This window comes from Triturus cristatus, chromosome 2_2 (assembly GCF_964204655.1).
Source record: "Triturus cristatus chromosome 2_2, aTriCri1.1, whole genome shotgun sequence".
NCBI classification, from domain to species: domain Eukaryota; kingdom Metazoa; phylum Chordata; class Amphibia; order Caudata; family Salamandridae; genus Triturus; species Triturus cristatus.
The window spans coordinates 5,471,341-5,496,149 of NC_140582.1; the positions used below are offsets into that span (position 1 = coordinate 5,471,341).

Sequence of the window (24,809 nt, forward strand, 5' to 3'; positions counted from 1 at the left end):
CACAGAAACCAGCTCGAGATCCATGTTGAAGTGCACATAAAAGATGGAACAGACTTCAGGACGCTGCTGTGTGGCTCCAGTGGTGTCACAACTGCACTGCATCCAGCACAGAGATGGAGCCAGCGTTACCTACTCACGTGGAAAAGCTTCAGCAAAAATGTTTTGGATCTGGCACCTGTGAATGTTCAAAAAGTGAGCAATCTGCAGGTAAAAATACTGCACTTAGAAAACAAAGAACCACCAAAGGGTTTGTTCCAGAGTGTTCTATGAGCTTGGCTGTTAATAATTTCCAGCACCTACACTATTCAGTTCACATCTATTTGGCAACCACAAATACATAAAGCATCGGTCATTACTGAGAACTCCTAAAGCTTCACTGCTACATTCCCCCAATAACAGAACCAATTCATTCTTTACACTAAATTTATCACAAAGGCAAGTCCCTTCAATTTTAAAAGTATGAAAGTAAGAACAACCCCCTAAATGTTGGCAGTGTATAACCACCTAACACAACTCTAAAACATATAGACACCGCTTCAGCAGCAAATTTGAAGCAGTAATATTGGAACATATCTCTTTCCTCTAAGCACCACACTCACTATGGCCACACAGGCCATCCTCGATAAATGCACCTTTCCAATTATTGGTTTTCAACCCCTACTGGAAAATTCAACGGATGCAACAAACATCTCAATTGTGCACTACACAAATACAAGATAACGTCATCAAATGTGAGTACCATAAAAATAGGCAAACCTTTATTGTCTTCAGAGAGAAAGCAGTATCTTTTCTTTTAGGGTACACGGTACAGAATCTGAAAACATGTCTACAAAGAAACTTTACACCCAAGTCATCATTATTATTTAAAAAATAAACCTTCAATTCATGAAGAGCAGACATACGGTCTATTAAACTGAATGTGTTTAATTTGTCTCTAACAGTGAAACTGTTGGTTTACATCGCTTTGTGATCGATGTATATATATTAAACAGACTCTACTATTTTCATAGAGCCCCGCAACCCTCACATACAAAAAAGAAATATTTCCTTTCAGTTGTAGTGTTGTCGATCATTTTCGGAAGCGTTTGAAAAGAGGGTGGACATGTTTGCCACCAGAAGCCTTGTTTTTAGCAGCTTGGTATTCAAAGTAAACGGCATCATCTGCCCCAGACATTGAGCTCATTGTACCAGTGCGACGATTCATCTGTAGAAAAAAAACAATATGTGTTATGTTTCTCTTGAAAAAGTAAAAACTCAAGCATTTGACTGAGGAATAATACTGTTTAAACAGCCCTGTGCTGGGTGAACAATGGATAAGAACCTATCATTTTAAACATTTGTATACTTAAAATTGTATTTGATTGAGCTGTGCTGTGGGCACGAATTTCATAAGTGAACTAAATGAACATGTTGTTTACCTTCGGTAACGCCTTTCAGGATAGATATTCTCTCTAACAGCTAGATTGGATCTAAAAAGCGTTCACAGCAATGTTCCTGTGTGCTGGAAGGTGGCTGTTGTGACGAGTAACAGTGACTCCGTTTTGAAGTGGAAGTGACGGAGAGGAGCTGCATATGGTGGCAACCCTTCACGTTGATGTCATTTTCGTTCTTGACTCACAAAATGACTTGCAACATTTTTAGGTGGCAAAAAGAGACCATTCCGCAAAACAGGGAGGTGGGAGGGCAATGCAAATGTGTGGTTAAACAGAATCTCCACCAGAAAGAGAGTGTTACTGGAGGCATGTTACTTGTTCTTTCGATGGATAAATCTACCAGCAGAGTCCTCACCTTTAAAATAGATCACAAAGCAGAACCTTCCAAGGTAGAGGGTCTGTGGAATTGGATCAGACCAAAAAGTCCTGCAGGACTAAACAGGCAAAATGATCTTCCTAAGGCTGTCAATGTATTGTACTTTGCGAAAATGTGCACTGAAGCCCACTGCGCAGCCTGATGGATATAAGAACAGGTACTTCAAGGGGGGTGTGGCCAAGCAGCATGGCCGGCAGGACGTGAGCTTCTTCCGCTCCGTCCGATTAGCCGCTAAAATCCTGAATTTACCTTCTATTGGACGCCTGCAGGAACGATCGGAGAGCGACTGAGGTCCCACACACATCGTGGATGACTGGAGGCTCCGTGGGCTTCATTGGCGGTCTCCTGCTGCCTGACGGGGTTCCGGAGTCGCCAGCCCGGTGAGGCGAGTTTACGCGAGCCCGGGGATGCGGCCTGTGTCCCCCTGAGTGCTCCTCGAAAGGGACGTATCCTGATCTGCCAGCCTCCGCGAGCCTGGATGTGGCGGTGGGGGAGCCTGGCGAGTTTGAGGGGCCCTCGGAGCTGGTCAGCGGCGCTGGGGACCGGGAGATTACGGAGCGGTTGAGGAGACGCGAGGAGCGGCGCCCCTCCCCCCTGCCGACGACGGAGACGGCATTTGGGGAAGCTGGTGGCTCACTGCGGCGTGGACGTGGTGCCGCTTTCTGCTGGAGACTGACTGGGAGCCTGCTTGGAGGAGCGGGGTTGTCCCCCTTTGTCTCCCTCCTGGGTGGTACTGACCGGAGGCGGAGAGCGCTGTGAGGGGCTTCCGGGGAGAGGACGGCTGGGAGCTGGACATTGCTAGCGGCTGCCCGAGAGAGAGTGGAGAGCGTATTGCCCTGTCCCCGAATTGCGGCGGTGAGTCGGGCCGGAAGGGGACGAGTGAGCAATGGAGCACGGTGGCGCTGCCTGATTGGGGGTCCAGCCTACGGGGCGACTGGGATTTGGATGGCAAGGGTCTGATGGCCTCCTGATCGGCGGGGATCGCCCTGCCATTGTTCGCTGTGCTAGCGCCTTGGGGGCAATGACGCTGAGGGCCTCGTAGGCGAGTGACGCCAGCTGTGTGTTGGGGCCGAAGACCAGAGCTGTGGTGGGAGACGATCACGGACTGGGACTGCAGCTGCGGAGCTGCCTGTGTACGGAGCGCCGGCTGCTGATCCCTGGGTCCGAAGAAGGAGGCCTACAGCGTGGAAGGCGGACTGCGGGCTCGGAAGGGCTGAGCGACGTGGAGGTGCTGCTGCCCTGGATGCACTCCACGGGTGCCTCTGGCGTGGTTGCTCTTCTGGGGTCCAGCAGCGGTCTGGGGAGTGGACCGGACTAGTTGAGGATTGGGGGCAACGACGAGATCCTTCCCCTGGGTCCGGCCGACGTGGAACACGGGTTGCGAAAAGGTGTGGGGCCCTGTGGTCACCTGCTGCTGGGGGCCCCTGAATTGACGCGGCGCCACGAGAGGAGAGGGCTGTGGTGGAGATCGGTGGACTCGGCCCTGCGGATAGTGGGTACCTCCGATAGAGCCGAGATTCCTGATTTGACGTAATGGGCAAGCCCAGGCCCAGAGTCGCGGACTCGGGCCGTGACTCGGAGGATGCAGCGGCAGACTTGCCACAGAAGGCGGCTGGGGACCCTATACAGAAGCAGCTTCAGGAGATCTTAGCGGCCATAACAGACACTAAAGCCACACTTCATCAGGACATCACTACGGTGGCTGTGGGGCTGAGACTATTACGCGATGAGCACAAGAAGTTGGCGGGGAGGGTTAACGACGCCGAAACTAGCATTGCTGAGTTGCTCCAGGCCACCAAAGACGCGACCCAGCAGCTGCATGCTCTCACAGCGAGGGTGACCTCTCTGGAACGTAGAGCGGACGATGCGGCAGGTAGGAACCGGAGGAACAACGTCAGAGTGGTGGGCCTGCCAGAGGGAGTGGAGGGGGCCGACATGGTGGCCTACCTAGAGGCATGGCTTAAAACGGTGGTGGCGCCTGAGGGGCTATCGGACTTTTATACGCTGGAGCAGGCCCATAGGGTTCCGGCAAGACCACTCGAGCCGGGCAGGCCGCCGAGACCGGTGATTGCTCGATTGCTGCATTACCGCGACCGAGACTTCCTGCTACAGAGGGCGAGAACGGTGGGGCCCTTTGCAGTGGATAATAGCAGAGTCACACTCTTCCCAGATTACACCCTGGAGGTGCAGAGACGACGGGCCTCCTACTTGGAGGTCAAGAAGGCGATGAGAAAAGAGAACTTGCAGTATTCTCTCCTGTTTCCAGCGAGGTTGCGAGTAACTCTTAAGGACATGTCTCATTTCTTTGATACTCCTGCGGAGGCTTGGGAGTGGCTGGAGAGGTACACGAGTGGCTTGACGGCCGGGGATGGCTGGGAGAGGATAGCGCCCGCGGTGGACTGACCGGTGGGCGTAGGTTGCAGCGGCCGAGGCAGGGACCCCGGACAGGGCCCTCTGTCGTACAGGCGGGATTGGAGAGGGCGGCTGCTCTGCGGGCAGTGGAGTCAGTATTGGGCTCTGCTAGCCCGCCCTTGATCACTGGGGAGGGGGGATCTGATGAAGATACTGCAGACAGTGGAACGGATTCATCTACTGTTAGTAGCACGAAGCTCCCGGTGATTACACCCCAAAGCGTGGATGACATAATTTGATCCTGGGATAGGGCGGTTGGGATGAGGTGGATGCCTAGGCAACAGTCGCGGATTGTGTGTTGGGTGAGGCGAGTCTGAGGAGGTAGCCTGGTTATATGCGGCTGGCGCCATCTGAATGGTTGCAGGGCCGGTTCTGCGATGGCTGCGACCACCCTTACCTCTGAGGTAGTCAGGGGATTTTGCTTAATGGTTAAAGTTTGTAACTTTGTTTGGATGGGTACTAGTTGTAAAGTCACTGTCCTTGGGTGGGGGGTTTGTGAGTTGGGGTATGTTCACCAAGGTCTCTGGCATGACACTTGTGATTACTTGACGAGGCGCCGGGTATATCAGATTCCATGGGGTCACTGAAGGACTTATGGTGTATAACATGGAATGTTAGAGGGCTGCATACCATGAGCCGACGACATAAGGTCCATGACTATTTGGTGAGGAGGGGAGTACAGATAGCATTCCTGCAGGAGATGCATATCACGGGCTCGGAGGGGCTAGCGCTGAGGTGTAGATGGAGAGGTCAGGTTTACTATACTTTATACTCTGCATTTGCGCAAGGGGTGTTGAAGGGGTGTTGGTGTGAATAAGAGCTGGGGTCCCTTTTCAGATGTCGCAGCAACTTGTAGACCCAGAGGGGCGCTATGTAGTGGTGCAAGGTCGCCTGGACGGCAGGGATGTCACGTTGGTTAGCGTTTATGCCCCGAACACTGAACAGCAGGCCTTTTTTACTTTGTCCCGTAGATTGGCTTCTTGGTTGGTTGGTCCAATTATGCTCGGGGGTGACTTCAACTCAGTGACGGACGTTGCAATGGATATATCTCATCTCCCACTCCTGACAGCGCCATCTGTGGGGGTAGCTAGGGCTCGAGGGACTTGGCAAGCGCGATGGGGGTTGGTTGACACATGGAGGGAGCACCACCCAGGCGAGAGGGACTATTCCTTTTTCTCTCCGCTCCATGAGTTGCATGTTCGGATAGATGCGATCCTGTGCTCCCCTGACTTGCATGTGGCGGTTCAACATAGTGAATACTTGACCAGAACGATATCAGATCATAACCCGCTATTGCTGCGGTTGTGTTGGGTCCAACAGCGTTCGGCGATTCCGACGTGGCGACTGAATCCGGAGTTGCTGGAGGATCCGGTCTTTCAAGGGGCAATTGGGGAAGGGGTGGATCAGTACTTCCGAGAGAATGCTGGTTCCGCTTCCTCACTGGCTGTAGAATGGGACGCGTTTAAAGTGGTAGTACGGGGGCTATGTATAGCTCAAAAGATAGGGGCCCGGAAAGTTCTTCTTCAGGATATAGAGACAGCGGACCAACGCCTGCGTGAATTGGAGCGTGTTCGCCCGTAACAGCCAGAGGGACAGGGAGAGGTACTGGAGGCCCGGGAGGCTGTGGCGGTGGGGGTTGAGCAATTACGATGCTATGATTATAAGAAGCATTTGGTGCGCACCCATGCTGAGCACGATAAGTCTGGTACGTTATTGGCCTGGCTTGCGAACCCCTTACATCAGGCGTCCCCTATATTGGCGATAGACGACCCAATCGAGGGGGTGTGCTACACCCAACAGGGCATTAATCGCCTTTTTGCTGGCTATTATGAGGACCTGTACTCCAGCAGAGTGGAATTAGACGAGGGCCGATTGGGGGAATTCTTAGCTGGGGGGGGGACATGCCGACCTTAGACAGAGTGGACGCGGATGTGTTGGGCCGTGAGATCACGCTGGGGGAAGTGCGAAGAGCCATCAAACACATGGCGCGCCGGAAGACCCCGGGGGTGGACGGTTTACCGATCGAGTTCTATGCATCTTACGTTGAGCTGTTGGCCCCTCGGTTGGTGACTCTTTACAATGAGGCGTGGAAGCTGGGCCGGCTCCCTGCCACGACACGTGAGGCGCTCATAATCCCGTTATTGAAGCCTGGGAAGGCCCCCACCGATGTAGCTGCTTATCGGCCGTTGTCTATGCTTACCACCGATTATAAGATATTGAGCCGAATGTTGGCCTCTCGACTTTTGCCGTACATGACCCGGCTGGTTCATGCGGACCAGGCGGGGTTTATCCCCAAGCGGACCACGGCGGGTAATGTTCGCCGGCTGATACGTGTATTGGAGGCTGATACGTATGCATCGCGCGACGCTGCCATATTTTCGGTTGACATAGAAAAGGCCTTTGATAGCCTGGAGTGGCCATATCTATTCCGGGTTCTGTGCGCTTTCAGGTTGGGGGAACGGTTTGTGGCTTGGACGTCGTCGTTGTATAAGGACACTACGGCCAGAACTAAATCAGGGGGTATAATATCTCCCTGTGCGGTGGGTAGGGGGACGCGACAGGGGTGTCCTCTATCCCCGCTACTGTCTGCGTTGGCCATAGAGCCGCTGGCGGCTCAGGCTCGAACGGGGAGTTGGTTCAGGGGCCTTCAGGTACATGGTGACACTCATTTTATAGCTCTGTATGCGTATGATCTCCTCTTGTTCTTAGCTGATACTAAAGGGGAGTTGAAGGGAGCCAAGTGTCTGCTTCAAAGTATGGAAGACTTGGCGGCACTGAAAGTGAATTGATCCAAGAGGGCGGAGGGGCCTCGCAGCGCAGAGGGAGTACAGTGGGTCTACACCTGCATGTCCTATCTGGGGACGCAAATCTACCACGACCAAAAAGACTTGGTGGACGGGAATATCGGTAGGGCGATAAGGGGTCTCCAGAGCAGTATGGACTTTTGGAAGACGTTGCCGTTGTCCTTGTCGGGGAGAGTGGCGCTCCTCAAGATGGTGGCACTTCCCCTCTTGCTATATTATTTCCGGACGCTTCCGGTGTGGATCCCTGAGGCGACATTTAAGAGACTCCAGCAGATGACAACGGGGTTCTTGTGGCTTGCTGGCAGGCGTAGGGTGGCCTTGCACACGCTGATGAGACCACGGGGGAGGGGGGGTTAGCAGTCCCGGATTTGGAGACCTACTACTTAGCCGCTCAGTTACAGTGGTTGACCAAGGCGGTGGCTAGGGAGTTTCGGGGGGTGGGGGAAGCTCCGAGGGGACGGATTCCAGCATGTCTACTGTCCGGGATTGTCATGCAACAACCGATGCGCCTCGGGGGTCTCTCTAGTGAGGTACGGACCTTCAGGTTATGTTGGAATAGGAGTCAACAGAGGGCGCGGATCTTGTGCCCGTATGCACCTGAGATCCCGTTGTTGATGTGTCAGCAGTTGCCCCATGGGGGCAACTGGTCGGCGCTGGCGCGGTGGAATGATTCTGGACTGATGACTGTGGGGGATCTCTATGAAGACAATGTACAGTTGCCATACGAGACTCTCCGCGACCGGTACGATCTCCCTCGCGGGGACTACCTGCTGCACGCGGCGCTGGTGTCGGCTATTCAGCGACGGTGGAGGGGAGAGTTGTCTGAGCCTGGAACATCCATGGCCTGCCAATACGTGGTACTGGCGGCTGGCGACATCAAAGCGGTCACGTGCTTATACCGTTGGATGACCTGTGAAAGGTTGGTCCCCCTTGATCGGTTGAAGCAGCAATGGCAGGAGGATATTGAGGGCGCAATACCTGATAAAATATGGGCTGAGGTGTTGGAGAGGCCCTGGAAATGTTCTAGAAACGCCCGATTCCAGCAGATCCAACTGTTCATATTGCACAGGGCTTACCTTACCCCTGTTAAAATCCAACAGTATTTTCACACGCTTACGGCGAGCTGTCCTAGGTGTCAGGCCGAGGGGGCTGACTTTCGCCACATGCTGTGGAGTTGCCCTCGGATAGGGGGCTATTGGCAGGAAATGTGGTCCTTACTGTGTGAGATCACGGACAGGGAGATTGAATTTGGTATTGCCCCTTGCTTGCTGCACTGGTTTCCCAACACCTCGAGGACAAAAATAACTAGTAAATTTATAGATCTGGGGTTGGTACTGGCCAAGCGAGAGATTACAATTAATTGGAAGGCGCAGCGAGGACCGAGATTTCAGAAATGGAGGGCGGAATTCATTCGGTGGGTGGAATGTGAAACGGTTCTTAGATTGCAGGCGGCTACCCGCGCTCATAGCGATAAGGCAATGGACTCGCCCCGGGCCTGGAGGGCTTTAGCAGAGCTTCTGAAACCCATGGAATCGGATAGTGAGGTAGGATCGGAGCTTAGCGACCCGCACAACATACCCTCCTCTGGGCCTGGTTAGAATGACTCTGGGGTGAATGGATGGTTGCTCTGCTCAGCTTGTTAGTAGTCCTGAGCTGGGGAAGTTTGAAGTGCACCTTACAACTGTGGAAGATGCAAGTACGAGCAAAACTGAAGACCTTATGATGTATTCGCTCAACAAGTCATGCCAGGGGAGTTATGGGAAGGGGGGGTAAGAGGGAGGAGAGAAGTTAACAAGGGGTAGGTTTTAGGATACTGCGTACTTTTCTTTGCTTGCGAAATGGAACTTCCGAGTGGACTTACTGATATAAGCATGGTTATGTGCCGCTTTGCTATGAAAAGACGATGGTACAGTTAGTGGGTGGTATGTTGCAGGCTGCTACAATGTGTTCAGACGACAATGGCTCTATTCTATAGACCACGAAAAGGCTTGAGTGTACAAGGAGTATTTTATCTTAGAGTACTGCTATGTATGCGGAAGGTCCTGATTGATGTATTCCAGAAGTATTGTACAAGGTTAATCAATAAATATATTTACAAAAAAAATAAATAAGAATAGGTACTTCACGTGCCAACGTAGTGGTAGCAGTTTTGACCCTGGTTAAAAGAACCCTCAGTCCCTCTGGAGGCTGCTTCTTGGCCAATAGATAGCAGGTATTAATGCAGGACCATCCACCATGAAGAAGTCCTTTTCTACCCCACCTTTCTTTTCCCTAGAGAACCCCCCCCAAAAAGCTGATCATCCACCCAATGTTTCTTCTTTGGTGCTCTCAATGTAAAAACTCAAGGCACCTTTGGGGTTCAGCAGATGGAGTCTCTCTTACGGTTTCAAGGGGTGAGTCAGAGCAAAGATTGTTGGTATGGTGATGGATTGCAAACACAAGGAGATGATGGATAGAGGGCTGAAAATCTTCAGACACTCATCCCAGTCACAGATCTGGGTTGAATCCATCATCATTCTTTAGCTCACTCCACTACCTCAGTTCAGACCCAGCTATATACAAATCAGACTTGACCCTGTGCCCCATGGGAACAGTCCAGCTCGAACTGCCAAGCCAGGTCTTCCCTGAACCGGAAACAAGCATACTGGGACCGGTTTCCGAGTAACACCCCTCATCAGCCAGGCTAGCTTGAATCCAGTGGCAAAGTGAGCAAGGGACCAACGTCTGGGCATACCCTGCCAACTTAGGGCAAACAAAGCAAACACAAGGAGATGATGGACGGAGCGCTGAAACTTTTCAGACACTCACCCCCAGTCACAGATCTGGCTTGAATCCATCATCATTCTTTAGCTCACTTTGCCACCTCAGTTCAGACCCAGCGATATGCAAATCAGTCTTGACCCTGTGCCTCATGGGAACAGTCCAGCCCGAACTGCAAAGCCAGGTCTTCCCTGAACCGGAAACAAGCATCCTGGGACCGGTTCCGGGTAACACCCCTCATCAGCCAGGCTAGCTTGAATCCAGTGGCAAAGTGAGCATTGCACAATGTGAAGAAGAGTCATCACTTTTGGCAAAAAGGCCACCCAGGTCCTCAACACCAGTTTATCTGGAAAAAAGTGGAGCTTGGAGCTCACTCATGCGGCGAGCTGCATCAATTATGACAAGGAATACCATTTTTACTGTCCAAAGACGTGGAGAATGGCTGTGCATCGACTTGAAGGGAGTACACACGAGGAAAGCAAAAGACAAAAGAACGAATAAGGCATCCAACAATTTGTCATGCAACCGGTCTCTGATGTGGGCTCTATGCCATGCTACAAATGGCAAGCCACTGACATAAATGGACATTGTAGAAGGACACCGCACAGCAAAGATAACATCGACAACCTCGGGAGGGAGATCGAATGCTACCCCTCAATCTTGAAGGTCTAGATTGTGTATGCCCAGGTGCAGAACCCTGCCCTGTAGATGTGACAAAAGATAGCCCTAAAGTGGAAGCCTGATCAGAAGACAGATGCTTATGCCCAGAAGATTCTGTTGCAACACTCTCCTGGTCCAATCTGCAGCCACTAGTTTTGTTAGAACCAATAGTATGATTTGGGTCTGGTCATTCCTCATCTTCTGAAACTAGGGCAGGAGAGGCGGAAAGGCACACAGGAGTCCTGTGCTCCACTCTAGCAGAATGCATCTCATGCAGGGAGTTTTCTTGGAAACTCCAGGGTGCAAATGTTTTGATGCTGTGGTCTTTGACGGTGGCGAAAAGTTGTAGACAGGGGTTAGACTCAATGTTAGAAGATGCGCTCTTTCACCTTGTGATCTGGCTCAGCTCACTGGCTCTGGCTTTTATGATCTAACCCACCCTCCAAGGTTGTTTATTATTTGTTATGCGTTGATGCTCCATCCTGAGACACAGAGTCTCCAGCCACAGGACACCACTCTGCCCTGCTTGTTACAATACTACATGGCGCTGTGTTGTCCTTCAGAACCTGCATTCGCCTTCTGTTGAAGGCCTTCAAATCAGGCAAATGGCCGGCAAATTCAACAGATTGATATTGAGCTGGATTTCTGCCAGAGTCCTCTGATCTCCATCTCCCCAGATAACCTCCCTAACCCAGTAATGACACAAGTCACCAGCATCAGCTCTGGTGGGGTAGGGAAAGGGGTCTGCTTCTAGTCCAACTGCTATCAGGCAGCCACCACTGCAATTTCTTCAGAAACCTGGATGAAATTCAACAGGTTTTCTTGGTGCTTGGGCCCACTGAGATTTCAGTTTCCACTGCAGAGCCTGCATGTGTCACCTGGCATAGTTGAAGAGAATCACTCTCACTGAGACCCAGGGCCGAGGCTGAAACTTTGGGAAAATAGCCCAACTGTCCCAGACTCATTGTGATGGAGGAAGGCCCTGAACTTCACTGCATCTAAAAGAGTTCCTATGAAAAGAAACATCTGTGAAAAAGTTAGACGTGACTTTGGCACGTTTATTGCAAACACCAGCGATGTCAAGAGGTTTGCCATCGTCTGGAGCTGGTCAATGACTGACATGTATGCCCACATTCAACAGACAGTCTTCGAGGTAGGGGAAAACTGGCATCCCCAAAAATGCCTGATCCTGCCTCCTATAAGTTGGTTGTGAGCCACTAAGAGCAAACTAAAGTGGTTTGGACGCTGATGCCGCAGGAGAGGAGGACTCGGAAGATCTTTCCCTGCGGACCTGCACATTGACCTCCCATCCCCAAACCCAAAAGGACTGGGTTGACTGTTGCGGGGACAGGGGGCCCTGGCATTGCCTGTATGCCAAACCTCGTGAGTAGCCCCAAAAGGGTCGTATTTGTTGAGGAAACTGTCTGGCAGAGGTTGAAATGCCATTAGAATACCCAAATAAAGTGCTGTGGCTTGGCTCGCTTTGAAGCTTTCCAAGGCAGAGGCAGCCTTCACAACAAATAGGGGATGTCCATTGAAAAGCATCTCCATAAGAGCTGCTTGGACATCTCTACACAGCAGGTAGACTTCATCTATGCATGGTGAATGAGCATTAGTGCGGACTGTTTGTCCCAAGGAATCGGTGGTGTCCAGGCTAGAACAAACTACCAATCTAGCTAAATCCTGAATGGTTTCAGCCAGGGAGGCCGGAAACTCCTCCGTGACTAACAGCATGATCTCACAGACCAAGTCCCAGAGGGCGTGTGTGTAACATCAGAGTAGGCAACTGACACTGAGTGACCTTAAGGCTAAGCAGGCCAATATGTTTTGTGAATGCCTCAATACTCTGATTCTCAGGAGTGGTGGGTAGGAGTTGGGGGTGGGGTGCTATGGGAAATGAAATCGGGTTCACTTTACTGGTGGAAGCCTGTACCATCAGACTCTCTGGAGTAGGATGTTGAGTCAAAAAATCAGGGTTAACTTGAGACTGTCTGTTCACCAGCAGATAAGAACAGTGCGTAGACCAGGTGTTAATTAATGTGGCTGTAAGTGCTTTTATAGACAACAGTTAGGGCTCAGACTGGCCTTGTCAGTCTGCCGAACTTCAGTAAGTACATTAGTTTTAACTTCCAGGGAGAGGAATTGAATGTGCAAGACCTTTACTGAACATCTAATCACCTCAGGAAAGGAATCCCTTTTTCGCTGGTGGGCTGAGGGGAAATTACCCCAGTATCCAGGTAGTAGACCTCTTGTAGATCCACGTATAGTTTGTCGTCATCAAAATGTGAGGGAACGTTATCCCCAAGTGGTGGTTGGCTAAATCTGTGTAAGGGCCTAAAAGTTGATGCAGCATCTGATGGCGACTTTGCAGTAGAGGCAGTGTTCTGTCACAATCTTACTTTTGTGGATCAGGTGGGTCGGGTGAGTTTGAGATGTGACATTGGTCAAGGAGAGATGATTTCAACTGAGAGTCGGACACTGGTATTGGTAGAGTGTCCTCTTCTGGTACTGCTAGTGTCTGGGCCAATGTCAAAGGGATTGGAGTAGATTGTGGTGCCAGAGTGGAAGTCACCATTGAAGTTAATGCTCCCTGTCTGGTGGATATCCGATCTAGCTGAAGATTCCTCACTTTAAAAATACGCCCCCCCCAGACTGGATCCGGAGACTTTTCTAGCAGTGGTCTCATATGCTGATAGTTTGCACTAAACTAATCATTACAGACTCAGTACCACCCTGAAAGTGAATGAGCAGAGCTACAGGTACAGTGTTTGACTGTTCATCGGAAAGAAAATAAAAAAATTGCTAAGAATACCACATAAGATTTCAGCATAAATGCGTCTGGAAAGATGATGTTGTATGGTAATTTCACGAAAATGCCAGCAGTTCACTCATTTGACAAACTGCCTAAATCACAATGAAGAAGAATTTTTAGAGACGGGAGACACAGCGAACAACTATGCATATGCTTGAAGGGGGTACACATGAAGAATGTCAAGAACAAGTTAAGGGTCCACTGGGGAATCACAAACATTTTGGGAGGGATCATATTTTGAGGTTTATTGAAGGTTTGACAGACAACAGGTAATTTGAACATGGATGGTTGGTCCAGCAAATGTAGAAATACCTTTTACGGTGCCACTGCAAGGCTTGCTGAGTTGAAGACAAAACAAACAAAGGTTGGCTGACAGCTTCACTAGTAAGAGGTCAGTGTCCCAGGCATCACACTAGGTTACGAACCAGTCCCAGCGTTTAGCATAGATGGATGTGGTGGAAGGGTATCAGGCAGAGAGGATCACAGCCACCACTTCTGATGGCAAATTAAATACAGGCAATTGCCACTGCTCAATCACCATGTAAATTGCAGCAGTTTAGGTAAAGCACCTTACCCTGTTTCTGCGATAGGAGGTCCTCCTGAAATGGTAGCTTGATTGGAGGAGAGATGCTCATGCTCAGGAGAGCCAAGTACCACACTGCAATCAGGGGCAATTAGGATGACTTGGGCTTGGTCATTGTTCATCTTCTTCAGAACTCCAGGATAGGATGTGGCACAGTGACCGGAGCTGCTGACTCGGGAGCTGGAGATCTGGGTTCGAGTCTTGACGTTGGCGCAACATCCTGTGATTCTAGGCAAATCACTTAATCATCCCTGCCTGTGGACAGTGCTGGATACCCTCACGGGTGATAAGCCACGCTATATAAATCTACAAACTTTACTTTATTAACTCAGGAAAGGATCTCCCAATGAGTGCTCTTGAGGAAAGTGCAACATGCAGAACTGTGGAAACTGCGTGTTTTTGACGGTAGAGAAAAGATCTTGGCTAGACATTCCCCAATAGTCGAATACACACTGTGCCATATGTGATCTGCCGGACGACGTCCGTTTGTTCGCTTTGGCATTCAGGGACCCTGTCAGATGGTTGGCTACCAGGATGATAGTCTGTTATAGTAGCCACCTCCAGAAACACCGAGCATCCTGGCACATGGCAAAGGACCTCACTCGTCACTATTTGTAGTAGTACCATATGGCAGACTACGGTTGTCCGTAACAACCTAAACAAGCCTCACCTTGCTAACTACAGGGAAGCCAACCGGTCCAGATGGGCCGTAGCTCCAGAAGGCTGATGTGCATGTGGCCACTTGCTGGAAACCAGAGACCTCTGATTTCCAATTCCTTCAGCAGACCATCCCATCCTACAACCCAGAAGCGATGCATCCATAATCACTGTCCGATCTTGGTGAAGAAGAAAGTGTGGTCTGCAGGACAACAGGATATCGGTCAGCTATCATTGCAGATCTTTGACCATCTCCTTTAAGACCGGGACATGCTTAGAAAAGCAGGCTTGATGCCGAGTCCACTGGGATTTCAGGCTCTATTGCTGGGCTTACCTGTGCCATCTGGCGCAGATGACAAGGAGGATGTACAAGGCTAGGCTTGGAGACCAAAAAGCCTCACAGGGATCCAGGATAGGGCCTGAACTATCAGGATCATAACCCGAATATCCCAGACTCATTGAGGCTGAGGGAAAGCCCTGAACTCCACCGTGTCCAGGATTGCCCCAATGAATGGAAGCCTCTGTGACTGAATCAGGTGGGACTTTGGCTTGTTTGTGGGAAACCCTAATGATGTTAGAAATGCCACTGTCGCACACAGGAAGCCCATGTCTGACTGCATGGAGCCCGCTTTCAGCGGCCAGTAATCAAGGTACAGCAATGGAGTAACAAAACTTGAGGGGGGGCCCCCACTGCAAAGTACATGGAGAGTGCCCCTTGCCCCAGTCATGAGCTCAGAGACCAGCAGCCCACCACCCGTGCAAAGTGTGCGACCGCATGCGCAAGTGTATGAAACAAACTGTTCCCAGACCCAGTCAGTCAGACCCCCCAGGATATTGCTGCTTCGAATAGAAAATGTAGCTGCACCAAAATGGAAATTGTGAGGCACTCTTTTACAGGTTTAGTGGTTACAGTGCCCATGGACATGTGTGTGCTTTATGTTAGAGAACATTTATTGAAATCAAGTGAGCCATAAACCTTTAATGTAACAATGGGAGTAGGGTGCATCCAGGAAGAAATGAAAGGAGTGCTCTGAGAATGTTGGTGTGAATGTAATGGCAGTAAGGAGTGGAGTTCGGAGGTCATTTCACTGAGGTGTTGTCCGCTGGGTACTGGTTTTGGGCTGAGGGGTAAAGGTGGGCGAGCCACGGAAAAGCTTGAGCCTAAAGCCTGACTCTGGCTCACCTCGAGTTCCTGTTGGATTCTCGTGCCCATAACAAGCTGAGCTTTCATGTGACTTTCGCCTGGCACCCTCCCTCTACCCAGGATGTGGCATTACTGCCACAGCTGCTGACTTTGTAACTGGGGAACCAAGTTTGAGTCTTGGTGTCTGCTCACCATTCTGTGATTCTTGACAAATCACATATAATTCCCTATACCTATAAAAAATATCTTACCTTGTGCAATGTAACTGGTGCCCATGTAAAGAGCTCCAATACAGTTGGGCTGAGTTTGTGCTATATAAAAACTGTACAAGAATTCACAAAGAGGTAAAGAGAAAGCCTTAACATGACTAAAGACAAATTGGCACTATTTAGTCGCTGATTCGAACGAACTGAAACCAGATAACCTGAAAGAATTGTGTCTTCCTCGCCTAAATTGTCTGATCTTAGGCATATATCTTATTTCACCAAAACTCCCTTTTCTTCATTATCGTGTATGAAAGTACTTTCAAACGTGAGTTCAGAATACCAATTGTACAAAAGGCCATTGTGTTTGATTTAATACACTATTGTTGCTAAATAATAATTTAGACATGGACAGGGTTTAAATGATAACAGTCTTGCCTCTTTGATCACAAAGGGTTCAAGGTTTAAAAACTAGCAATTTAAGTAGCTCTCAGTGCAGCGCTATAATGTGAAAGTATTAAAGTCAAAGCTTCCCCATGTTAAAGAAATACAATTTGTTTAAATTTTGATAAGACTTTATAATATTTTAGGTGGTTTGCTGTATAATTTACATAGCAAACATTTCCAGGGCTGGCTCCTACATGGGCTCTATGATCCAAGTCAGACCCTTAATTTGTTGGCTACAGAGGAGTGAACACTGCATACGATGTAGAGGTTGGTACATCAGACGATGAGGATGCAGCACTATTCGTTGCCGATAATATATTATGATAAAAAGTGTTTGACAGGCAGAAAGAGATAGCACTGAACTCTCCCCATCATCAGTGACAGAACTCCGCTTTGATCGGCATGATAGTCTGAGGCACACCTGCTGTTGCAAACCCAGAGCTTCAGACCATGGCTTTGTGGTGCCTGCAGTCGTATCCCAAGAACCTGGCATCATGCCAGACGCTGCCCAGAGGGGATGAGGCCTGGCCTAGAACTTTGCCCAACGTATGAGGAGTCGCACAAAGGGTCTGGGTCCAGGGGACACACAGGATTTCATTACGAGAACGGAGGCTACCATTATCCATAATCTTTTATTGCCACTCCTGACAGCAGCCCCTTTAAAGAAACTTCACCAAACAATCCAGAATTGGACCTTCATAAACAATAAATGTTCCAAGCACGGAACGCTCATCCTCTTTTAAAAGCTGCTCCTGTACAGATACGTACCCCATTTTAATTTGGTTGTATGCCAGTTGAGAAGTTTGGTATTTGTTTGATTTTGTCTTGAGTGGTTGAGTGTTTTGAATGTTTGCTTCTAATTTATGGAAGCGTTGTATGTATGTTTGATTTAGTTTATTAAGATTTAAATATTAGAAGACTTTTCAGCACGGTTTGTTTGCCGTTTGAACAGAATTGATGGAAATATTTATTTATTTAGTGTTCTTTAGTAAAATTAGAGAGATTTGCTTTAGTTTTTATCTTTTTGCCGCATGAGCTTACCGGGGGCAGTTGGTTGTCAGGGTGATCTGACGCCAGGCTCGCGTGTGGCAGGAGCAAGGACGCGCGCTCTTCCTCGCAAGTAGAGGGAAGTGTAGAAGGTTTCTCTGGCGGTTTTCCGCGCAAGGAGGTGTAAACTGGTTTCTGTTCCGATGGCGTGATGTCAGATTAAGGTCGTGCCATCGGATTGAAGGTCTAAGTCACGCGAGAGGTGGCGGACATTTTTTAATGGGATAGTTTATTATGGAATAGATGGTAAACGCGGGTGCGTGTGCACGGGACTAAGTCAATCAAAAAAAAAGAAAAGAACAGAGTTGACAAAGGGACAGCTGTTATCTTTGACAGTTGAGCTTCGCTGTTCTTGAGGAGTTGGTGGTTGTAGCAGGTGCTTTAGTGAGAGAGGGGTTGTTTATTTTTTGGGGAGGTATTTAAAAGGGTTGAATAGGTCTTCTGAAAAGGCTAATATTAGTCAACAGACAGTTGAAGGAAGAGTTAGCGAGGAGACTTTGAGGAGGCTAATTCAGAGTGAGATTAAGAGTTCCATTAGAGAGGTAGTTGAGATAGGTATGGATAAAAAAAAAGAAAGGAGGTATGGTCAGAGGAGGATTTTGGTTCTTTATCTGAGGAAGAGGATAAAAGGAGAGAGAAAAGACCGGTTAAAAGACAAAGGAAAAAGGAAAACAAAACATATAGATAAGAAAGGGAAGGATGGATTCAACTCCATTAAAAATTGTGGTACCCTTGGCAGTACAAAAGAAAGAGGTGCCCTTGGCAGCACACAGGATAGCTCTGATGAAGAGTATATTATGGAAATAGACAAGAGAAATGACGAAAGAGGTGAGAAATCTTTCGATGAGTTTGTTTGAATGTAGATCAAGTGGATGATCTTAATGAGGATTTAAAGGTGGATTTATCCTATTCTACAAAGTTAGTAATAAACGATCCTCTTGGGGAGGAGATGTTCAGCCCTTATAAGTTGCGGCACCCTAGAAGTGCAGACAGGTGGCCGCAGGACCATGTGGCAAAGTTTATAAGACCGTAGATACACAAGCCTCCGGAGAGAGAGGTTAGGGGTGTTTTGAGAGCAGAATGCTCGAGACGGCAAATAGATAAGGTCTGCTATACTCCTAATCTAGACCCTCATTTAATTTCTTATCTATTTAAGTTAGGGAAAGATCAGCGGAAAGGGCTTGAACGATCACTTAAACAGTGCCAGGACAGATTGCTAGATGTGTTAGGTCCATTAGCTAAGATTATGGACATGGCAGAGGAGGCACACATTAATAATGAACAGGTTCATTTACAACTATTGCGTGGATGGAGCCAGAGGGCTATGGTTTTCTTGGATAATGCTAACTCAGGTTTACTGGCTGAAAGGAGAAAAACAGTTTTGATAAAAATAAATCTCAAATTGGGAGATATTGCCAATAAGGAACCCAGTGAAGAGCCGAAGGGTTTGTCTAAAATTTAGGAAAACACGTGTCAACTTTTACTGTTCTTGAAAAGGCGCAGGTTAACATGAGGAAAGTTTTTGGTGGAGTTTTTGGCAGGGCTGGTAGACAAAGACGGTATGCCGACCGGGGTTTTCAGAGGTCCCAATACAATTACCCCACAAGAGGTGCCGGAAGGGGCTTCCAGAGTTCCTCGGGGTTCTTCCCTCAAAGAGGGCAATACGCCAGATCGAGAGGTGGAAGAGGAAGAAGTCAGTCGAACCAGAATGAGGTGAGTATGCAGATTATTTCTGGTTCTTCCCAAGAAAAGGTAGGAGGTTGTTTAAGGTTTTTCCAAGAAGCATGGCAGAGGATCACAAGGGATCCTTGGGTGTTAGAGGTAGTACAATGATTTGAGATAGAGTTTGTGCAAATTCCAAATCAGATTGTGGGACCAAGAAGTTTAGTTTTAACTCAGGATCAAGAAGAAGTTGCAGATTTGGAAGTGAAAGAGATGTTAAAGAAAGGAGCAATTTGCATGGTAGAAGAATGAAAAGGTTTGTAAGTACCTCGTTTTTAGTGGAGAAAAAGGAGAAGGGTTGGAGGCAAGTGATAAATCTGAGAAATCTGAATCCTTCATCGGTTTACAGGCATTTCAAGATGGAAGGAATACATCTTTTGAGGGACATGTTGCAATCAAAGGATTGGTTGGTGAAGTTGGATTTGAAGGATGACTACTTCACAGTTCCTAAGAGGGAGAGCAGTCCGAAGTTTCTTCAGTTCGGGTGGAAAGGCCTTTCGTATCAATTCCTGCATCTCCCTTTTGGCCTCTTTTCAGCACCTTGGTGCTTCACGAAGTTGATGAGGGTAGTAGTGGCGTACTGCAGAGAAAGAGGATATCGTTTAATTGTATATTTGGACAATATCTTATTGATGTCTCAGGATACAGTGGAATTAGGGAAGCAGCTCGGAGATGTAATAAATATGTTAGAGGGTTTAGGTTTCTTGATAAACCAGGAGAAGTCGATTTTTTTACCGACTTAGAGTTTGGATTTGGTTGGAGAAGTAGTAAGACTACCGAAGAAGAAGGTGAAAATGATAAAGAAAGAGGTGTTGAGAGTTCTAAGAAAGATGGTTTTGACCTTGAGGGATTTAGCAAGAATTCTTGGTCTGTTCTCTTTATCAATTGAGGCGATTTTTCCGGGGCCCTTGCATTATCGGGCCTTACAAAGAGTGAAAGCGGATACATTGAGAGAGGGTCTATGGTATGCAGACAAGGTGGAGTTGAATGCGGAAGCAAAGGAGGAGTTGGAATGGTGGTTACACAGTTTGGAGGTATGGAATGGAAGAGCAATTTTTGGTTGTCTTCCGGATGCTATTTTGGAGACGGATGTGAGCCTTCTAGTTTGGGGTCTTGCATGGGTTTTCAGGAAACAGGAGGTGCTTGGACGAGGTAAGAGAAGTTATTGCACATAAATTGTTTGGAGCTGGGCGTGGCCACGAGGCGGATGGGAACGGACGTGTGAGAGCGGAGATCCGCGTCCGACCCCGTCTTTTATCCTGATTGGGACTAATAATTGAACCCCCCGAGCCCCCAAGGGGGGACGGAGAGAGGGGTCCGAAGCTCTCGCACCCAGGAACAGCGGGCAGGCAGGAAGCAGAGGCGGGGGCACCGCCGAGAGCAGGTTGAACGGGGGAAGCAGACCCAAGATGGCGGCATGAAGGCTCTGAGATCGGATGGATCACGGGTCCGGCGCTGCCTGAGAACCGGGTAGGGGACGAGGACGGAACCCCCCCCACCCCAGTGGAAGCCCGGACTGCCTTTGTGGACGCAAGCAGGGGCTGTCGGAAAGGCCGAGCGCCTGGGGCGCAAAAGACAGTGGTGGCGGTGGGGCTGTAAAATGGTGGCGGAAGCGACTAGCGGCGCTGCTGGACTGCCGCTGTGAGTGGAAACCGAGGAGGAAGTTACGGCCTTGAGAGGGGCGCGAGCAGGTGGAGCTGAAACACTGATGGCAGAGAAGTGAGAGGGGTGTCGGCGTTCCTTCTTCTGCCCCCCCCCCCCCCCCTTCGCCTTGTTGGTTCGGAGGGCTGCTCTGGCGGCACACAGGCGGCCGGGGAGGTCAAGCTGGCACAATCGGGGGCGATTTGGGGAGTGTTGGGCCCCGGAGGATAGCGAGCATTGAGGAGAGGGCGGAGCTCCTATGGACCAACTGCCTGGGCGAGGAGGCTGTGAGTAAGCAGGAAGGTGACGGGAGCGACTCGTGATGTGGGCCAGCCGGTGAGGGGACCGCGGCTGGGAGCGGAGTTTTTTTTTTTTCGTTCTAAAAATTCTTTATTTCGATTGTTCATCTTAAAAGACAAATACAAAGAGTAAAAAGGTGACGCATCCAAATATACAGAGAGGAAGATAAAATAAACTTTTTTTTTAAAAAACAGTATTAAATATATCAATCGAAAACACTTTACAGAAAAACGTACATCTGCTTAATTGCAGTTCAACCCTGGGGAACGGCCTGAGCTAATAATCATAACCCACCGACTTTTCGCGGATGGCACAAGACCAACTAAGAAATTTGGCCACCCCAGTTATTATAGTGGCATTGCCCCCGCTTTTTAATAGTCTTTTGGCAATCATAGCCGAATTCGTGCCCAAGTTTCTGCATAAAGTTTTAAGCCACACGCTTCTAGGTAAGCAGTAAACAGGGCAAACATATAAAAGGTGGTCGATGGTTTCGACTGATTCAGGACAAAATGGGCACTTATCGCCTTTACCAGTTGTCCAGTTGCGAGTGAACTTCCTAAGCGGGAGAGTTTCAACTCGAAACTGGTGGAACAACCTGCGGTCTCTGGGTTTGGTGATGAGATCCCAGTAACCTTCCAACTGTGGGTGGTCTTTAAAGTCCAGAAAAGCTCTTGACAGTAAAGAACCTCCTGTGCTAATATGCCTCCTATAATAAATAAATTAAGTCCCAATAGGCTGCTCTAAATGATACTTTTGGTGGAAATACGGCCGACTCTGGGGACACCCATAAGTCCCTCATCCCCATCTCTGTAAGTAGGGCTTTGATTCTGGATAGCCATAAGATCTTATTTGAGCGATCAAGACCTCTTATTTCCGCTAAGGCTTTGGCAAAGGGGATTAATTCTGGAACTGTCCAGAGTCTTTTCCAAAAAGCCATCATTCTGTACTGGGCGATGTCCTCGATTGTGTTACAGCCCAGGTCAAGAAGAAGGGGGATGCGGGGGGGTCGAACTGGGTAGGCCCACTATAGATCTAAGGAACTTGTTTTGGTCCTTTGTTAGATCTGTTAAATTGCTACAACCCCAAATCTCGGCGCCATAGAGTATGGCCGGAATAATTTTCAGTGTGTAAAATTTAACCACTGGGGCTATTGGCTTGGTCTGGGAAAGCCTGTGTTCCTTTAACAACGCCCCTGCTAGCTGGGAGTGTTTCAGTGCAAGTAGCTTCACATGAGGTAACCAGCTCAACCTTGCGCCTAGGGTGATACCCAGGTAGAAAAATACGTTAGCCTGTTCCAGGAGCTTCCCGCTCATGAAAACTCTTGCAGAAACAGGTCTCGCCCCATGGAGTACCATAAATTTTGTTTTTCCCACATTTACAACCAGCTCATGGTCGGTACAAAACTCCTCAAAGCGGGACAGTGCCAACTGAAGGCCCTGCCTCGTGTTTGAGAGAATCAGGGTGTCATCGGCGAACATGAGCAAAGGTATCCTTTGGCCGGCCAGCATGGGGGCGTCAGTTGGAAAATTATCAAAGTACTGCACCACCCCATTGATGAAAAGAGAAAAGAGGGTTGGGGCCAGGACGCACCCTTGGCGGACACCCTTCCCGACACTGAATTTCTCGGTGAGCTCACTTGGTTTTCCCCACCGAACCTGGGCGTAGTTGGAAGTGTGGAGTTTAACCACAAAATCCACCAGTTCCTTGGGCATCCCTAGACCTAGCACTACATTCCACAGTTTTACTCTAGGTACAAGGTCAAACGCAGATTTTAAATCTACGAATGCTGCAAATATCAGGCCCATACCTAAGAGAACCTCCTTCCAATAGAGCATGACGAATCTAAATACTTGGTCTAGGGTCCCCATGTGAGCCCGGAAGCCTACTTGCAGGGAAGATAAGATGTTCTCTTCAGACATCCAGCTTTGGATCCTGCCCAGCAGGACCCGAGCAGTGATTTTTTGAAGTGCGTCGATAAGGCTGATGGGCCTGTAATTGGCCAGGGCGGAACGATCCCCCTTCTTATAAATCGGGATAATTTCCGCCCCGGACCAGGAGGTTGGAAAGGGTGTACCCCCCGCCAGTGAATTAATCAGGGTCGTGATGTAGGGGACCCAGAGATCGCTGTTCTGTTTAAAGAGGCCTGGGGGGATACAATCGGGCCCTGGTGCTTTACCACTAGGGATGTTCCTCAGAACCACCTCGACCTCCTTGGCACTAACCGGTAGTCGAGAGTCAACACTTATAACCGGAGCAGGCGTTTCATACTCCGAGTCCTGGTGATATTGGGCTTCGAAAAAAGCAACCCAGTGGTGTGGGTCCACATTGTTGTTAGGGGTGATTAACCTTTGCCCGTTTCCCCATTTTATTAGGTCCCAAAACCGGGTCATATTCCTCCCTTTGCAAGCAGACAGAAGATCCTTCCATCGATCCTCATCCCAGTCTCTTTTTGCATCTCTTTGGGTGGATTTATAATGGGCCCTAGACTGCTGGATGAGGGTAAGATTCCTGGATTTGATGGCTTTCACAAGAGCATTGTGGGAGGACCTACAACAGTCGTTATACCTTGAAATGGGATCAGGCTTACATTTCACTCTTAATGGCTTAGAATTTATAAAGAACCCCTTCAAACTACGAAAGAGCTCTTTATGGATTACAGGCAATCTGGCTTTGAGGGACTCCAGAGAACCGCAGTCATTAATTTCCCCCAGAGATCCTGAAACAAGTGCCCGGATTTCTAGCATACTCTTGTCATCAAGTACCACCTTGTCCCAGCGGACCCTTCTCAGGTCATTACCCAAAATTACATGATTAGGGCCGCTATCCGACTCAGTGGATGCTATAGGGCCAAAGCACAGCCCATTAAGAGTGAGCACCAGTGGATTATGATCGCTTTCGGGACGAGGGTGAACTTTCATGTCAACGACGTGATGCCAAAAGTCTACCTTGACTAGAATATAGTCAAACTTGCTTTTATTGCGCCCGTTATCAAAGGTTGCCGCCCCGATTGCATCAGACTTCGTCCTGCCGTTTACAGCTCTGAGTCCCCATTCCAGACACAGCCCTTTAACCTGTAGAGCAACCTCGGCCCATTTTTTAATGGATTGGAGATCCAACTGTGGCACACCCCAGAGAGCATCCACCTCTTCACTGAGCCGGCCATCGTCCGAGTCCAACGGCTCAAAGCATGTGTTGAAATCCCCAGTTATAATCAAATTGGTATTGTGGGCGCTCTCGACTAGAAGAGACTCAAGAGCTGCTATGACCTGGGAGTACCTGCCCCCCTGTTGCCCTCTCTTATGACTAGAATGTCATAGAATGTCAGGGTTGCCTGAGGGAATTTCAACCACAGTGATTCCCTCCTTTTGCATAACCCAGCATGATAGACCTCCTACCGGCCTCCCCCTTAAGCCCTTATATGCTGGTTTCGAAAAATTTAGATAACCTATGTGAAAAACATTGTCCACAGTCCAGGTTTCTTGGAATACCCCGTTGATAAAAGATGCCCAAAGATGCCCTGTCAGCTGACCCAGTTTTAGATTCCAGGCCAGCTATATTCCACGAGGAAATGACCAAGGATACATCCTGTGGGGAGAGTAGGGACCCAGTAGCAGCTACTAGGTCCGTGGGACAGCAGTCCAAGATCGTTATGGCTGGGTTAGCTGTGGTGGTGACCAGGGTTTGGACTTTATGGACTACTGGGCTAGGGTGGCTGGTCTTAGATAACCCCCCTCCAGACCCAAATACATCTATCGGAAATCTCCCCTTAGGTCCCACCCGCTGTCAATCTATTTCTTCAAGTGATGAG

The 24,809-nt window shown here is 49.1% G+C and overlaps 1 protein-coding gene across 3 annotated transcripts in view; it reads right to left on the reverse strand.

Annotated features, from left to right (window-relative positions):
* Positions 1 to 730: 730 nt before the first annotated feature.
* Positions 731 to 24,809, reverse strand: part of ERCC3 (ERCC excision repair 3, TFIIH core complex helicase subunit) — a 1,429,399-nt gene continuing 1,405,320 nt past the window's right edge. For all 3 annotated transcript variants that reach the window (XM_085640927.1, XM_085640925.1, XM_085640926.1), the window contains one exon: positions 731 to 1,204. In XM_085640927.1, the coding sequence (XP_085497053.1) occupies positions 1,070 to 1,204 (135 nt within the window). In that variant the 3' untranslated portion in view covers positions 731 to 1,069. The remainder of the gene's footprint in view (positions 1,205 to 24,809) is intronic.